General features: G+C 40.9%; 1 protein-coding gene across 2 annotated transcripts in view; it reads left to right on the forward strand.

Annotated features, from left to right (window-relative positions):
• SNX10 (sorting nexin 10) overlaps positions 1-18,920 on the forward strand; it is a 121,801-nt gene that overhangs the window by 77,665 nt on the left and 25,216 nt on the right. For both annotated transcript variants that reach the window (XM_073630144.1, XM_073630145.1), the window contains exons 3-5: positions 2,291-2,374; positions 4,724-4,824; positions 8,716-8,814. In XM_073630144.1, the coding sequence (XP_073486245.1) occupies positions 2,291-2,374; positions 4,724-4,824; positions 8,716-8,814 (284 nt within the window). The remainder of the gene's footprint in view (positions 1-2,290; positions 2,375-4,723; positions 4,825-8,715; positions 8,815-18,920) is intronic.

The following is an 18,920-nucleotide window of genomic DNA, read 5'->3' on the forward strand; positions in this document are numbered from 1 at the left end:
TGTAAACAAGGCAGATCTCTCTTTTCTGACAAGGGAGAAGGGATGAAGTTTGTGTCTCTGCACAGCAGGGAATAAAATCCATCACTTCCCCTAGTAAAAGTAGCACAACACATACAGGCTAGGCACACAGTTAATGCTTTGATCGCCCTAGATGTTCAACCTATTCCCAGCTAGTATCATTAGTACAGTGACCATGCATATTTTTAGCACTGATCACCATTTATGACACTGGTTCCCGCAAAATATAAAAATTGTCAGATTGTCCGCTATAATTCGCTGACCGCCATTACTAGTAATAAATAATTTCAGAAATCTGTCCCATAGGTCGTACACACTAATAACATTCACGTAAACCAATCAATATACACTTATTGGCTTTTTGGTTAAAAAAAAAATGTAGCAGAATGCATATTGGCCTAACTTTTATGAAGAAATTCGATTATTTTTTTTTTTTTTTTTTATTGGATAGGTTTTATAGCAGAGAGTAGTAATCATAATATTTTTATTTATTTTTCAAAATTGTTGCTATTTTTTTGGTTTTGTAGCGCAAAAAATACCACCAAAAGACATCTGTTTGTGGGGGGGGAGGGGGAAACATTTTATTTGGTTACAGCGTTGCATGACCACACAATTGTCAGATAAAATAATGCAGTGCCATGTTGCAAAAAATGTCCTGGTCTTGAAGGGGAGTAAATCTTCCAGGGGTCAAGTGGTTAAGGAACCTGAGTACAGCCTTGTGCAGTCTGGGGCAGATTAGAACTGAGCATTTTCTATCAGACTCCAGTCCCTGTACAAACATACTTCACCCCAACCATACCTGCTTCCAACAGTGGCTCACTCTGCTTTTAATACAGTCTAGACTCTAGATAGAAACTTGCCATTACGGTGAAATTCTCACCAAAGGTCTCTGTTTAATTAGAACATGGGTTCACCCAAAATGTTTGCAAGAGTCCACAGCAGTAGACCACATTGGTCTATGTTGGGGCCCTTTTTTCTTTCCCACTTCTGCTCCAATTGCCTAGGCGATCCAAGCGGAATTTCTCCCCTCCCTCTCTGCAGTCATGTGGGGCACATCACAGGTCCCAGATGACTGCCAGACCATTGAGGACACGCAGCGCAACGTGCGCACCCGGCTCTGAAACCGCAAGCTGTCAGTCAAGTGCCCACAGTTGAAATGCAGGGAAGAGAAGAGGGAGACAAGCGATGGCTCAGGTGAGTGTGCGGTTATTAAGTCAGCAGCTAAACTTCCTAGCTGCTGACTTTTAATAAACATAGAAATGACTGGAGCTCCTCCTAAAAAGTTGCGGGCACTCAGTGGGAGATGGCAACACTCAAAGTGCCTTTTTTTTTTTTTTTTTTTTTTTTTTTATATTGTTGATTTGAATAAAACGCCTAGGGCCTCGTAAACATGGGCAGAAAATGCACATTTCTTCCCCTTCTTCCTTTCTTTCTTCTTTTTTTTTTTTTTTTTTTTTTTTTTTAATTTTAATATATGCCTCTAAAATGCAGCTCTATTTAAGCCAATGTGTTCATGAATATTGTGATGTTTTTAGATTTGTGCTTTTAGAGCAGCGTTTTGGGGCATAAAGAAAATGCCCAAAATCTGTGTTTAGAGAGACACTTGCTGGTTACATGAATGCACATAAACATGGCTAAATACATGTAAATGCATTCGAAAGTCTAGAATAAATGAATAATTTTAGCCAATAGAATTAGCCAATGCACATATGTTTCTAAACGCCGTGCGTAAGCAGTTGTGGCAAGATTTTTTCTTTGTATTTTTTAAACTGGATGTTCCTGCCAGCTCTTGGCAGCAAGATCCAGTGTACATAGCGGTATGTTAATGTGCCTGTGTGCACGAGGCCCTACTTAGCCAGTAACAAATAAAATATAAATACATTCAGAAGACAGAGATATTTATGTAAGTAAAAGAGAAAAAAAAAAAACCCTAGAGCTGTCTACTTTTTATATGACCAGTATGTTACCCTGAGATTAGGAATCATTAATCTAATGTACGTACTTGTGTGTGTTTATTTTTTTTTAATACAATGAAGGCATCGCTAGCTGTATTTGTAATTTTGGGAAAACCCCCCAACTTTTCCCTTCCCCTTTTGAAACTCTTATTGGCTCTCAGCACAGAGAATTTCCAAAGTGTCTGGTGACTTTTTTTTTTTTTTTTTTTTCCCTGAAAGCCTATAAGAGTTGACTTCCTCCTTTCAGAGCTCATTTGGAGGAAGCTCTGCTAGCTTGACACTGCACAGCCTTCTAACTCTGTACTATGCATTTACAGGAGACCATCTGTATCTGGGTCAGAGACCCCAAAATACAGAAAGAAGACTGGCACTCCTATCTGGATTATGAAATCTGCATTCATGTAAGTATAGCTGTATGAGACGCACTTTATTATTATTAGATCTCAACCAATTCTGTTTTTTTTTTTTTTTACTTTGACTTCATGTTGAAATAGGGGCATAAACAGTATATTTAATATTTTGTAAACTTGGAGATTTCAAATAGCTTTAGTACATTTTTTTTTTTTTTTTTTTGTACCATGCCATAGCAGAAAGTGTAGAGCAATCTATTAATGCAAAATCTATTAATAAGACTTCAGTTTTCCTTGTGAATAAGCATGATGCAAGTTGCATTAAGACTTTTATCATGTCTATTCTGTCATTGTGCTGATTTTATATTGGCTTCAACTTGGCTGTGCTGGAATATTTATACAGTACAGCTTTCAATTTTTATTTGTGAAGTACACAAACTCGTGCAAACTTCCTTGTGTTTGCTGGCTCATCCTGCACATTGCACTTCCCACGCTGTAATAAAATCTCTGTTATCAAATAAAGTTTGATCATTTTTAGTTTTCATATCTTTACATTCTGATTACTTTTAAACCGCCCAGGCAGTTAGTGCTAAAAAATAGTTCAAATATTCCTTTATATGACTTGACAGTAAAGTCTGGTTCACATCTGTGCGGTGCTGTTTTTCAGGCACTCTTTACATGCGTTTTTAGGCACGTTACTATTGTACGCTCTATAACGCAGCAAGCAAGACTTTTTTTTTTTTTTTTTTTTTTTTTTTTTTCAGTGCACCTCACATGGCATGGACAGGTGTGAACAGAGCCTAACGGATTATTAGGCCATGCAGAAATCTAATTTAATAATATTTCCTTAGCCATAGGTGTTAATATTTAATGTGCATATCACATGCAATTTTCTATGTAGTTTAACGATGTAGCACAAGGTCTGTCTTATTGTTTCGGTAGGCTGTCACCTAAGACTCTATTCACACCTGAATGGAGCCTAAGTTTTGGCAACTCTAATGTCCACTATAATACACATTACAATCTGCCCATACAATCTTTGTATATTTAGATTTAACAAAACTATATAAAATAGGAACTTGATTCAACTTTCCAATCAGTCTGTATCCAATTAGGCCAGAGCTTGCACTACGTAGTAACTCATATATGTAAGGGAAATTGTACAGATTGTAACCTGTGTGGTAAACTTAGATCTACCAACAAGCTTGTAGTTCAAGGGTCTACATGACTGGATACAAACTGATTTGACAGGTTCTTATTTTATTATATTACAGCTTTGGCTGATCTAAACTGGATTGTATGGTCGCATTGTAACGTAACGTGTGCTGAGCCGAAGACATGGGTGCTCAACTTGTGGCCCTCCAGCTGTTACGGAACTACAAGTCCCATGATGCCTCTGCTTTTGGGAGTCAAGCTTGTAACTCTCCAGTAGCTTGCAATGCCTCATGGAACTTGTAGTCCTGAAAAAGCTGGAGGGTTGAGCACCCATGGCCTAAGAATTGTACAAGAGTAAAATGTTCACTCCCTATTATTATTTAATAATTTTTTAAAATTATTATTCAGTGTTAACTTGGGGTTCATGCACACATTTTAAAAACACCAGCTCTAAAAATGACTTTTTTTTTTTTTGCGTTTAGCTGTGTTTTTACATTAACATTATTGCTTGTTTTTGGGTGTTTTTTCATTAACACTCCCTATAATGTAAAAATGCCTAACAACGCCAAACGCGTCTAACAGCTTGTTACATCGTTTAGCAGCGTTTTTGAGCGTTTTTTGTTTTTTTTTTGTTTTTGTTTTTTACTGCTCCTGGAAGCACAGGCTGTCCTCCTCCCTTTCTTTAATTTTTTATTTTTTTTTTCTACTGCCCCTAAACGCTTATGCCTCCAAACGCCTCTGACAGTTTGTGTGCATGGACACATGCTAACATAGAGGGGCGTTTAGAGGCAGTTAAAAAAATTTTTTAAAAAGTCAGACGCCCCTAACAGCAGCTGTAAAAACGTCCTGTGTGCATGAGCCCCAAAGGAGAAGGGGCATCCCATAGATTAGTTTTTAAGATGTTAAATTTCCCTGTGTGTGTGAAAAAAATAATAAAAAAATAAATATATATAACAAATGCTAAACATATCTCAAATGGTCGGCAAGTATACATTAAATGTCCATATACAATAGCCCTTTAAGCTGTTTGGCACAGGTATACTGGGAGGAGACACGTGTGTTTTATGCAGTAGACATGACATTTACCCTTTTAGGCAGTCTGTAGCCTCAGAGCAGGTAATGTCAGAGTTGAGCATAGTTCCTGCCACCTCTGTTGTGTCGATGTGCTCAGACCTGTTAGTTGTGTTGTCAGCAGATGCCATGTGAGGCATGCACAGTACTTATGTTGCCTATTTATGTTTGCAGACAAACAGCATGTGCTTCACCATGAAAACCTCGCGGGTCAGAAGGAGATTTCGGGAATTTGTATGGCTACGTCAGAAGCTTCAGAGCAATGCAGTGTTAATGTAAGCAGCCTTATAACTCTCTTCTTAAATACTTTTACATCTTGGAGTAACTTATGTATGTATGCTGTGATTTCATAGTGCTGGGATATTTCGTTAAGACTGAGTACTTTTTTGGTATTTTTCTAGTATAGTTAGACCTTTGTGGCCAAAAATGGTACCTCTCCAAATTGAGTTCAGATGCACAAACTTAGAGGAGCTTCAGTCTCCCCACAAATACTGTAGCTGCTGACTTTTTTAATATAAGGACACTTACCTGTCTAGGGGTCCATCGCTGTCCTCACCCAAGCCAGTTCTTCACTGGGCTTTGGGTCCCTAGCGCCAGCATCTTAACAAAGAGAAACCAGCTGTGAAGTGTTGTTGTTTCTGCTTGGATTGCCTAGGCCAGTGATTGCAAACCTTGGCAACCCAGATGTTTTGGAACTACACTTCCCATGATGCTCATGCCCTCTGCCGTGTAGTTGAGCATCATGGGAAATGTAGTTCCAAAACATCTGGGGTGCCAAGGTTCGCCATCACTGGCCTAGGCAATCCAGACGGAATTGGGAACGAGTATCCATCAAAAGGAGGTACCCGCTACCCCCCCCCCCCCCCCCCCCCCCCCCCCCCCCCCCCCCCCCCCAAAAAAAAATGCTAAATGTTAGAGGAGGCAAACAAGCGGAACTTCACCTTTTTGGTGAAGTTCTGCTTTAAGCTAGCCATGCAAAGCTCAAATTTCAACTGACTTCTGCTAACACTTCTGCTTGAAATTCAAGCCATGGCTTTCAACAAAATGTGAAAATTAACTTGCCCAGGTAGAAAATTGTTGGCCCAACAGTAATCGCATTCTATCAGATGCAGTCATGATTTGGTATTCAGGCATCTGCTGGTGTTAAAGCTGCTTGAGTACAATAGTCAAAGGAACAGGTTCCTCCAGCCACTTTAGTGTGGATGGGGGAACCAATTGACTTTTTTGTTCAGGTCATGGGGGGCCAGCGAGGGAAATCAAAGCATGTGTGCCTAGCCTTAGGTCCAAAAAGACAGTTTGCTAAGTTTGGCTTGAAGGAACTGGAGTGGCTTGCATAGAGCCTGGACCTTAAACCTGGGAAGCTCCTTTGAGATTCATTAAAATTTTGTTTGTTTCTGATCATGTACAGTCTTTTGGATCTGATTTATTTATTTTTTTTCATGTACGAAAACAGTACACAATAGTACACAATAAATGGTCCATGTACAAGAAAAATTTTGGCGTTTGTCCCTTCGGAAATTTTTGTTTGGAAAGTCTGCATTGGATATTGAAATCTTTGCATACACTATACAAAAATTGAACATTCGTGCCTCGTATGGAATTTTTCTTAAGAATTTTATCCAGCTTAAGGTGGCAGAGGAAGATAAGACCAGAAGATACTGTTGCCGATAAAGGAAAAACAATGAGGAAAAGTTGAGTTGGCTCTGTACAGATTTTCCAGCATTGGCTTTTTTTTCCATGGCGCACTGGAATAAATGTGAATATGTTTGAGTTATTCTGTGAGATTTGAGTTTAGTTCCTCCTCCTATCTTGTGCCACCCCCACCCTTCCATGGTCCTATAAATTCATAGAAAGTAGTCCTATCTTTTTTTTTTTTTTTTATATTTTCATCATGTATATCTAAATTGGGGTGGGGGCCGTGAAATGGTAAGATGCACATAATCCTAACAAGTTTGCTAATTTAATAATTTTTGTTTCTATTTACACTTTACACAAAACCGACCCAGAGACTTTTAGGCAGCATTCACAAAAGGTGATTACCCAGCTCTCCTAAACACTTTCATCTTGGCAGCATCCTTATGGCGGGAAAAAATGCTTAATGCGTGTAAATACATCTAGGAGCGTCAAGTGTTTGGGTGTTCATTTCATTGGCCAGAATAATAATTGATGAACCCTTAAGCGCTTGACACGCCCAGCATTTATATGCGTCAGTAATTTTTTCTGCCAAAACTCTGCCTATCCTGGACAGTGTGTGTGTGTGTGTTTTGTGTTTGTTTTTTGTTTTTTTTCTCTGCCTTTAACCACTTGCCAACCACCTTCCGCATATATACTGTAGCAAGGCGACTCGGCTGTGCAAACCGACTTACCTGCAGTGCCATATCGCAAATAAATGTCTGGGTCGTTAAGGGGGTAAATCTTTCGGGGCTGCAGTGGTTGTTGATGGACACATAGGCAAATATGGAGGGGCATTTATAGGCAGAAAAAATACCAGACGCCCCTTAAAGCAGGGTGTAACGCTCAGTGCCGGTTCACACATATGCGCTGCGGGAACCAGCTCTATTCCAGTGTCGGTTCCCACATTGCATACAACTCACAGGCAGTTCACACTGCTTTATGTGAACCACTGCAGGTGTCAATACAAGGTTAATGACACCCCCAGATCGGTTTGCGTATCACAGTGCAAACTGTGAATTCGGCCAGGAATCGGATCACATGGGTGTGAACACCCATGCATTCCGATTATGGATATAATGGGTCCTGCACAATTTTGGTCCAAATGCAATGCAAATTCAGCCATACAATCTGTATGGCTGAATTCGCATTGCACATATGCAATGTCTGTGATCGCAGAAAAGTGTGCATGAGGCCTCATTGTGAAAAGAAACCTCTCATTGTGTAGCCCAGCAGGAAGAAAATTATGCATAATCTTGGTAAACAAAGTAGTCTTTTTAAAAGGTTTTTTTTTTTTTCTTTCACACGCATATTTAAATGGCAGGACAAAAGCTGTAAGATATGCATGATCTTATCAAAGTGTGCTCTGGTTTTAAAAACATTTGTTCCTATTTACACCCCTAACACAAAGTCAACCCAAAGGTTTTCACTGTGGGAGAGCAGAATAGGACGTACATTATGAAGTACAGCAGGAAGCAGATCCCGCATATGTAATTGGCAGGCTCAATATACATACTAAAACGGTGGAATGAGACCGGATACATTTCTGTTTTTTCGCTTTACTAAGAACCAAATGGGGAGACCAAATTTGAATTGCTCTGGTGGGCAAAGACTGGATTTTTGTACAAACTACTGTTTTCAGATTGAGTAAATTCTCTATAGGTTTCTATAGAGAGTCTGTGGAGGTGCAGGACCCAGAAAGGGGTTTTATCTGTGATTCGTAGAATACCGTGTATTCTGGTGACATCTGCAGCTTAGCTGAAAAACCAAGCTCAGCTGGTTCTAGTTGTAGAAGCAGTGTGGAAGATCTTCCTGCCAGTGTTTGAATAACTCCCACAACCCAAACAGTGTTTAAACCCGGTGTTCTGTCAAAATGGCCAACTTGTCAAACTCCAACTACTTAACTTCTGGTTTCTTTAAACCATCCGTAATTGAAGATTTTGGACACAACACCGGCAACCGAATAGAGTCCGGTGCATGATATTCTGAGCAGAGATTGTTACTCCCCTTCCGATACTAGCCAACAAAATGTCTCCCTCCGAGGCGGTGACAACTTTGTCCATGTTAGCCTCTGTGCTGTCAAAATGGCTAAATCTTCCTGTTCCGGACTGTATTCGGTTGCCAGTGTTGTGTCCAAACAGCAATTCGTTAAAATCTCTAATTACTGCTGGTTTAAAGAAACTGGAAGTGACGTGGTTGGAGTTTCTGACGAGTTGGCTAATTTGACAGAACACCGGCTCTGCCCCATCCACACAAAATAAATGGTTTGGAATAGACAAGTGTGCTTATTGCTTAAACACTTAAAGGAATATAATAGGGAAGCCTGCACTTGCGAAACATGACTGCGGTAGTTTGGGTTTTCCCTACAGACATTTCCACTTCCCCCTAAATAGTACCATAAAGAAGGCCGTCAGCCCATACCACCTTCTGTCTGTGTATTACTTGTATGGTGATCAAGCTAAGACTATTAATTTTTTTATTTTTTTTTATTTTAGTGAGCTGCCAGAATTGCCACCTAAAACCCCATTCTTCAACATCAGTAACGCACAGACTGTGGAACAGCGCATCCGTGGCTTACAAGAGTTCTTGAATAAGTGAGTATTTCTAGAATATAAGACTACACATCGGATCATTCATGTGTTGTGTAACAGAGCCATCTAGTGGTGGTCCGCGGATGGTCGGAAACTCCTTTTTGTATTCTGTGCTCCATCTCCTTTGTTGAACCGCCCATCCCCCATCGCTCAAGCGTGCAGCTGAAAGGGCACCATGCCTATAGAAACAATCCGAGGAGAAAAAGTGCCGCGTAGTAGGATACAAAGGGGGATTTTTAATGCAAACCTTTTTTTTTTTTTTTTTTTTTTTTTTTTTTTCCCCATTGCTTAAAATATATGCATCGTTTTTCCTTTAAAGAAAGCCTACTACTACAAAATTAAAAAGCGATGGCTAAGACGTGTCGTGTGTTAATAAAACTGCTCCTATACTGATAGGCCATAAAACTGAAGGCAACTTTTTTTTTTTTTTTTCTTTTTATATATTGTTGGAGAGAGTTGAGACGGATTAGAACCCGTCAGGGTTTTTATTGCTGTCTGAGCACCATTAGGGAGACTTGCCCTCTCTATCTGTCCGATCCAAAAGTGAAAAAAAAAAAATGCCAATTTTTGAGTTGTCCCCAAAAGAGTAAGGCTCCACTCACACCTGAGGGTTCTGCAGGGACAGCTGCTGCAGCTTGTTTAAGCTTACTTTTTTTTTCTTTTTGTGCTTTTTGGAGCGGCGCCATTCATTTGAATGGCCCTCCCTCTGCTCCAAAGAAGCTCATGTACCACATCTTGGTACAGAGCCAGGAGCGGTTGCAATTTTTGCCGCAATTGTAGCGCAATTTGTTGCTCGTCAATCATGCCAAATTCGCCCCGCGTTTGGGGTGCAATTAAGAAATAATGGCATTGCAAACGCGTTCTGTGTCGTCGACACCCCCCCCCCCCCCATTTCTGGAATCTTGGAGATTCCGCCCGTGATCCAGATCGCTCAGGTTTGAACGGAGCCTAAGAGGGAAAATCTTCCATTGGGAATACTAGTTCTGGTGATAACCAGGGATTCCCTTGCTTTGATGGTATTCCTCACTTCCTGTTTTGGCTATGGGACAAGGGGTTATAACCCTCACTTACTCTATCCAAAAGTAAAAAAAAAAAAAAAAAAAGCTTTTTAGTTCTACTTTAATACAATTGCCCTGAAGTCAAATCCTGTGCATTTCTTAGAGGTACAGCATTCTTGGATATCTCCTAAAGCATGGGTGCTCAATCTGTGGCCCTCCAGCTGTTGCAGAACTACAAATCCCTTGTTGCATTGCAAGGCTGATAGTTACAAGCATGACTCCTGAAGGCAGAGGCATGATGGGACTTGTAGTTCTGCAACAGCTGGAGGGCCACAGGTTGAGCACCCATGTCCTAAAGCAGTTGTGACCCTATTGGCTCAGTATTTGTAACCATGCAAGGCAGAATGAGCTAGGGAAAAATTTAATAAAAACCAAAAAAAAAAGCAGCTTTCACCTTATTGCCGCCTTTTCCCAAGTGTACTGAAATAGCTCCTCCAACAGATTGCTTATTGTTTCCACACTCCATTGGGTTTAAGTGGATACGTTTTGCTTATTTGCAGTTTTGAGTTGATTGTTCACACTCTTTTCATCCTATACATTGGCCTCTCTAAATCCTATATTGTATTACACATGCGAGAAATCACGTGCTGTAAATACTGAATCAGGCATGCATGTTTTGGCCCCTTTGAAGTGGATGCTGGAGGCACCACTTTCTTTTGGTTCATGAGAATGCAGTTTTATGTTTTTGTTTTTTTTTTTGTTTTTGTTTTTTTTCTAACTTCTTACAGAACAGCCAAAAATGATATTACCTTTTTTTCAAGATTCTGTTCTGCTTTACAGACTTGATGGACAGCGGGCTGTAATTAGTCATAGGACCCTTGACATGTTGGTATTACAGACAGCCTGTGTTTGTCTGCTTGTGAGACACGCACAGGACATGTTGTGTTGAGACCGCAATCACCGCTGCTCTTAGACTTTAACAGCTGAAACCGTTTGGGCTGCAGCGGGTTGGTGCAATGGACCTTGTGTGCATTAGTACATTGTGGGGTTATTGTGAATGGCAACCCCAATGCACTAAAGGCACTGAGCCTCCCAACACCACATAACTTACAGTATGGTAAAGCACTACGGTGCGTGGTGGTATGCTGTGTTGGCAAAAATGGCGCATGCCTGTTTAATCTTGGATATTTCAGTGCAATACCAGACCATTCAACTTAAAGTATTGTAAACGATCACCTTGTAAAACAACCCATTCAGTTTAAAATAGAAATTAAATATAAAACATTTTTTTTTGTATAGATCTAAAAAACAAATACCTTTTTATAAGTGACCACGTTCCCTTCTTTTTTTTCTCAGCTGCATAAGAGCTGGGGGGGAGGGAGAAGCAGCGGCACACTGAGCTTTCCAGTGAATGGCTGTGCAGCGGGTACGTGTCAGGACAAGTCTGATTATTGAAGTGCAGGCTGGGTTCCCAGCGTAGCTAGAGAACTGACCACGCTGTACACTCGTTTTTAGTGTGGTTGGTTGGTATTTAAATGAAAAGCAGAGGGACTTGGCAGGTACACCAGGACTTTCACACAAAGAAAGCAATACAAAAAGAACAGGATATTTTCTCATACAAGTATATGGTACAGCAGGCACATATCGGGATATGAAGTGTTTGGGTGACAAACGCCTTAAAGCGGACCTTAAGTCTTTTTTTTTTTTTTCAATTTTTCCATCTATTAAATCTTTTGCCCTTGTTTTAACTTTGGATAGTAAAACATATTTTTTTTTCTGCTAGTAAATACCTTATGCAGCCCACCTGGTTTCTTGTTTTGGTCATTAGCCTAGCCTTATGACATCATACACAGTTCTCACTCTCGTGAGAGTTTGCCAGGAAGGGAGGGGGAATGAGTTGGAGGTGTGCCTCCTGTGTGTCTGTGTAAATCCAGAAGGTGAACAGGCAGCAGCCTTAGCTGCGCACATTTAAAATGGTTGCAGCCAGACTCAGGTGAGGGAGATTTCTGCAGCAATATTTGTCAAGTACAGAATCACAGTAATATAATAAAATAATATGCAAAGTGGTTGGAGGGAAGCTTCAGAAATGGCAAAGATGTTTATTACAAATTATGTAGAGCAGACTGCAGTTCTTCTTTAAGCCCCCTTTCACACTGCCGTGACATGAAAGTCGTGTAATTTTATAGCTATTTCAGGGAATGTCTGTGTGCTACTTGAGGTCTATGGACCTCAAGTCACATCAAAGACAGACCAAAGTAGTACAGGGACTAATTTAAAGTCGGTGCGACTTGAAGTCATACAGATATGAATGGTTAATCGTTGAGAGTCATGGGGTATGAGTTGTCATGCGACTCTGATGTCCAAAGTCGCAGGAAAAGTCTGCACAAGTGTGACAGGGGCCTAAGGGCTGCCCTTAAGCTGGCCATATATAGGGGTCCTTTTTTTTTTTTTTTTTTTTTTTTTTTTTTTTTAACCAATGGGTTGAATGAAAAAAAAAAAAAAATCCCCTCATCCTCACAGTTGAGGTAGATGGGAGGAGGGGGGACCCTTTCCGCTGTGCTATTTGTTTTTGACAGTGGGGAGACTTCCTTACTGTCAAACCACTAAGATCAGCGCTGCAGCCTATTGCCGCCCGTGCTGATCGTGCAAAAATATACAGTCAGGGCAGTTGAATAGAAGTCTATGGTAGAGAGTATCCTAAGCTGACACCATGCATGTAAAGATATCTCCATAGATTAAACCCTAAATGGCTTGGATGGACGATCCTCCAGCTATTGTCTGACAGTGGGAAGCCACAGCTATCAGAATGTCCGAACAGAGACTGCAGCACTGTGTGGCTAACTCTATGGGATTATGCTACTGAGCTGTTAGGAGATGGGAGACCATGGTCTTGTGCATTGCTGGAGGCAGCAGCCAATGTCCTGGACGTAGCGGGGGGGGGGGGGGGGGGGGGGGAGCGAGAAGGTCTAGAGGAATTTTAATCTCAGAAGGAATCGTTTTGAGGTTATTAATTGGCTATACATACGGAGAGTCATCAGACATATGTAAATAGTTTTAGCAGTATGTATTAAAATCATGATTCTGTGAATGGCTTGTAATTACTGTATATTGACCCCATGTTTGCTTATTACAGTTAGACACTACTACATCGCATAATATTGCTGTACATTGCTGGAATCCTGGTTATGCATCGTGGTACAGTTAAACAAATCTAAAACTGCACACTTCTGTGCTTTTATATGCCCTGGCAGTTTGCATATTTTTGTTTTATCCTGTTATTCACACTAAATTTATTGCAGCAGGTTAATGTACATTTATGCATGCGTTAACTTGCGTTCATTCATTATTTTTTCAAAACTACTGCAGTGCATCATGCATTGAAACTCACTGCACATAGGACAGGTGCTTTGACCTGTATTGTGGTGCATTTTAGCATGCCTTGCCACAACCCAAAATTGTGTATGGGTTGTGCAGCGAGCAATTTTGTTGCTTTCTGACATGATATGAAAAATGAACATTAGGGCCTCATGCACATGGACGTTTTAAAAAACGTGCTGTAGAGCTAGGTCCGACGCCTGGAAAAAGTGGTGTTAAAACCGCGTTTTGCATTAGCGTTTTTGCACGTTTTTTAGCGTTAAGGAGCATTTAAAGAAAAACGCGTCTCTCAGCTATATGCACTCTCTTTGGAGCAAAAAAAGCATTTTTTTTTTGCGTTTTTACAGCTCTAGCGCCACGCAACGCACTGGTCCTGGGTTTTTTTTACAGCTTAAAAACGCCCATGCCATTTGCAGCTCAAAAACGCCTAGGTGGGCATGAAGCCATAGACTAACATAGACAGGCGTTTTTAAGCTGCAAAAAACACTTAAAAAAAAGCGGCTGTAAAAACATCCGTGTGCATGAGACCTAATACAGGAACTGTACGCCAACCCCATGAAATCATGTCAAATCGTATTTAAAATTTGCATACTTTTTAAAACCCAAGAAGGTGTACACTTATCATTATTTACTAAAGAAGTAGAGAGTGTTCACATTCAAAGCAAACTTTCACATATAGTGAATGAAGTAAAAATTCACTTTGAAAAAAATGGAAATTGGAGTCCGCTTCACCTAATTTAGCTGGGTGAATGTGGTGAAGCTGTGCTGACTTCACTTATCCAATCCTGTGCAAGCAAAAATCCTTTTTAAATTGTATTATTCTCTTGCGCATGGTTTGTATACTTTTTGCAAAATTTAATTTTACTTACGGAAGAGGAGTTAAAATTCTCTTCCCAAAGAGATCATTAACTTTGAATGTGCACATGCTCTATTACTTTAGTTATTCACCCCTACTAAGTTCAGAAGATAGGTCTGTTCGACTAAACACTAATCTGTATGCCTTAGGCCTCTTTCAGATAGACGGCTGTCCTGCCGCTGGTAAAAGCATGTTTTGTTGTTTTTGAAATTCCAAGACTCCAGGCACAGTGATCGCTTGTGGTTGTACATTGCAATTAAGAGCGATTTACTTGCGTTTACATGCAGCTGCGTTTAGCTGCAGTGGAACATTCTTGCCATTTCTGATGTGCTTCCTGTTGTATTTCTTTCCTTGATGCCGCTGCTATCTGCAGGTGAAATGGTACGCTGCAATTTACGTGTGGTTATGTACAGATAGCTGCAATAAATCAGTCCTGGACACAGTTAAATTTATTTTTCTAACCGCACAAAACTGTCGCTAAACGCAGTGTGTGAATGGGGCCATAGGAAAGCATTGTCAAAGTTTAGCTGCGGTACATAACTTCATATATCCACAGCTAAAAGCTTAATTCTATCCGCCCATGTGAAAGGGGTCTTCTTAAGCAGTGGTCAAGGGCTGGTCAAACTGTGACAGGGTGGTGAAGGAGCAGCAGCACACTGAAAGGGTCAACCTTATGCTCTTGTCGGCCAGGTCCTTGTGAACTGTGTGTGGAAGTAAAGGCTGATTGGCTTGTGCTGCTCCATATCTGAACCCTGCTGTGCTGAAAAAACGGTACCTGCCTGATATAAAGATAGACTGAATCGCTATTTTAAAAAAATACATTCCAGGATGTGTTAATAAACCGATTACAGGCTTAAAATGACCCTGTTCAGATTCGGGTTTAAAAAAAAGAAAATCAGCTTGAAGGTCCCTGCGAAAGGAATGTTCCACTCCAATCTTTGTCCTGTGTCTGATAACCCGAACAACTCTGAGACTGCTGCAGCCTCCATCTGGTTTTTAAACATTGTACACTAGAGAGTCAGATGCTTATCTCTTCTGCCACGTGTAATATTTCTATCCTTCGACCCTTACCTGGTAGATCACAGTAGTGACACGGGTTGGTAGATAGACCCACATTGTGCGGTGGGAACATGGGCATCCAACTCTACTGGAAGTGTTGAATGCTGAAGAGTCTTACGAAGACTGTATCCCTGGAATGGAGAAAAGGTAGGAGAGACGAGCTGCTGAAAGGGGAGAGTCGTCTCCATTCAGCGACCTTAAGACCGGATTCGTACCATTTGCGTTTTTTGCTTGATGGATCTCCCATTGAAATCTGTGGAAGCGCATCAAAATGCATGTCAATGCACCCTTTTGCACGTAAATGCATCATGTTGACGTGTGAACACATGTTGATGCGAGCTTTGACATGTCTTGACATTCAATACTAAGTGCATTGCAACACGTTGAACAAAAACATATGTTGCCAAGTGTTTTATAGATTTCAATGTAGATCGCATCAGCAGAGATTAAAAAAAGTGTCAATGCAGCCTAATTTTTTTTTTTTTTTAACCTGACACTTAAGCATTTGTACTTGAAGCATGGCAGTCATTGGGACAAATTTAACCCCAAACCAGAGCAACTATATTTCTTGAAAATCTGTCCAAATAAAGGAAGTCATGTAAAGATATAATTGGGAAAGCGTCAGTACTTCCTGATGATGTAAAGCCTGCCTGCCATTTCTGCCTCCTGCCCATTCCTGTTGGACTGTCATTGTTATGGGCCAAACGGAAAAGTGTGGGGACAGGCAAATGGCAGAGCATTGAGATGTGACAGCAGAGAATGAGAGGCTGCACTTAGGACTATAATGGGGAAGGGGACAGGGACAGCAGGCGGTGTGTGTAGGAGGGGTGACAAGCTGCACTCCCCTCATCACGTGTGTGCCATGCCTTTTTTGTTTCTTCTGTGGCTGGATTGGTGCTATTTAGTTAGTAAAAGGAGAACGGCATCAAACACACAGCAGGAAGGCTCCAATGCGTCACTGTGAACTTCCAGGTCCACGTGAACTTCAGTTGGTGGACCTGGATCTGCGCAGTGAGACAAGCATGATGGGATCCCATCTGCAAAGAAAGATTGGGCATGACACACGACAATGAGGGGAACAGTTTGGCATCTGTCCTGGCACTGCTACATTTATTATGCAGCCCCGATTATACCTCTTTCTGGTGTCTTTGTCGGTGCTCTGAGTTCTTTCTCTTCTCTGTGTACCAGCATAGGAATCCACTTCCTATGGTGCCACAAGTGTAGGTCTGCTCTGTGTCCACAGAGACACGCTCAGCCCCGTGTGACCCCACCCCAAGTCACAGGATTTCAGCCAATGGCTCCCGCTGCTGCCCTCTGTCCTGAGAGGGGGGAGAGCCATTGCAGATGGGCACATTGCTGAATCAAGTGGCGACTCAAAGTGTTTGGGGGGGGGGGGGGGTGATATAAATACTGGGATTTTTTTACCTTAATGCAGAGAATGCATTAAAGGTAAAAAAAATGTTCTCCCTTTTTAGAACCACTTGAAATCCCAACTCTAGAAAATTTGAAAATCTTTCCTTTTTTAGTGGGGCTGCACCCAACTTTAAAAGTTAACTGCTTATTCAGTCTTTGGGGGGGGGGGGGGGGGTGAAGCACTTTAGCTTACTGTACCTGATCCTCCGCTCCCTTGGCAGATGGTGCTCACCTATGCTGCGGCGGTGGATTGTCCTTTTGGTTTCATTACATCAGTGCAGGGCTATGGTCTGAATTGGTCCTGATAAAGTCGGGACCTTAGACTGCTGGAGCATAGGGGAGGAGACGCTATGGGATCCAGTTTACAGTGCGACGGATTTGGTAGGTAAATCTTCTTTAACAAGTCCCCTAGACCTAAACGAGCAATTAATGATAATTTAAGTCTTCTTGAGTTGGATGTTAATTTTGATTTTTAGGGCAGGATCTCTTGGCGCCACACTTGCCTGTTAGTAGTCAATCAGTTTAAGCATCTGTAACACAATAATGTAAATCTACAAAGAGAATGCACACATGCATATTCTGTATACACTTATGTAACTCTATTAATAAGGTCCACACACACCCCTGTACGGATGTAACAATTTCTTTGCCCGAGAAGCCAATGCTGGGTGTGTAGTTTTTATTGTAAGGTCTGTATTATATTGGTATTCTGTTAGGAGCACCATAGTAATACCACTAGCAGATAATTTCCCTCCTTTTATACTCGGTTCTAATAAACATTTTAGGTTTAGTTGTGTCAATTTAAAATCACATCCGTGTTTTCTGGATGTTTCTGCTTTTTAGTACGGTTATTTATTTTTTCCCTCTGAACTGGCCTTCCCAGACAGCAGCATTATTTTATTTTGTATGACTTGCTTCTGCAGGCCGGACATAACACGTGAAATCCAATATTTACAGCCACAAAGCAGTGAAGTGCTTTCTTCTAGTAACCGCTGGGTATGCTCATGTTTTATGTGCAGAATATAAATCTGGGTGTGTACGCTGTGTCTGACCTATACTCTGTTTGCTCAGTAGAGGGCGCCAAGACACTGACAGTTCACCCGACTTCATTGTTAGAAGGATTTCATGTGCAGATTAACCCATTTCATAAAAAGGCAGCAGAGATGGGTTACTTCCTGTGGTTTTTTTTTTTTTTTTTTTTTGGCTGCATAGTACCTATGCATTAAATCAGATGTAGGCTTCTTTTTATCAGAAGAGTGCAAACAGCTGCCATATGCAGTAAATCTGTTCTTGCAGAGGTGGATTGAGTTGCTTTCCTGTGCTTGTGAGCGGTGGTCGGGCCACCATGGTGCATTGGGGTCATTGGGCCACTGTTGCAAAAGGCTTCAATACTTTGAGTGGGATCAAGAAATATACTAACCGTACAAGGGAGTGTTTTGATGATTTCAACAACCTGTTTTTTTTTTTTTTTTTGTTTTTTTTTCCCCTTTTTTTTTCCCCACTCATTTTATTTTATTGATAGGTATTTTCCTATGTTTAGGTAATCACGATAATGGATACATGAATTACCAGCTCCCTAATTGCAGAGCAATGTGTCTTCTTCCGGCTGGACTAGTTCCTAAAATTATTTATTTGAATAGACTCTATAGAAATCTAGCCTGCAGTGATGGGAATGTAAACTAAGAATTTTAGATCTTGTTTGCTTTATTTTCCATTTTTGCTTGAGTTTTACCTAATTATAGAAATATTGAAGGTGAATAACTGGTAGAAAGCATTTTTAGCTGCTTTTTTAGAGGGATGTAGGGAAGGGGTGGCAATAACGACTATAACCCACAGATTGTACACCAGGATGTCTAAAATGAAAGAACATTTTACAAAACTTACACTTTAAGGCCTTATGCACACTGTAAGCTTAAAGATTTTTTTCTTCCTACAGGAGTTTGCAACATTGAAAAAGCTGTAAAAAGCTGCGTTTCTGCATGCGCATTCTCATGTCTGGTGTTTAATGCATTCTATTGGCCAAAATTCCAGTCATTAGAATGCATTAACGTGGGGATGGCGCTATTGCACCTTTTTTAATTTTATGCTCAAAGTTCCTCTCCCCAATGCACAAATATTGCATTCAGGATTTTTTTTTTTTTTTTTTAATTGCCCCTGCCACTAAACTCCTGAAACATCCTATGTGTCCATACACCCTATAGGCGAACATGAAGAGGAGTTTAAAGGAGCAGGGGGGAAAAAAAGAAGAGGCTCAAACGCTGAAGAAGTGGCTTTTTTTGAGCTGCAGTGTGCATGAGGCCTAATATGTAGGGGGCATTTACAAAGCAGACAGTGAATAGATCTTCCTGGCAGCTTTTGGTGGCCTTCACTCCTGGAGTAATAATTTCTAGGCAGGGCTTTCTGGCAGG

The sequence above is a fragment of the Aquarana catesbeiana genome, linkage group LG05 (assembly GCF_042186555.1).
Source record: "Aquarana catesbeiana isolate 2022-GZ linkage group LG05, ASM4218655v1, whole genome shotgun sequence".
NCBI lineage: Eukaryota > Metazoa > Chordata > Amphibia > Anura > Ranidae > Aquarana > Aquarana catesbeiana.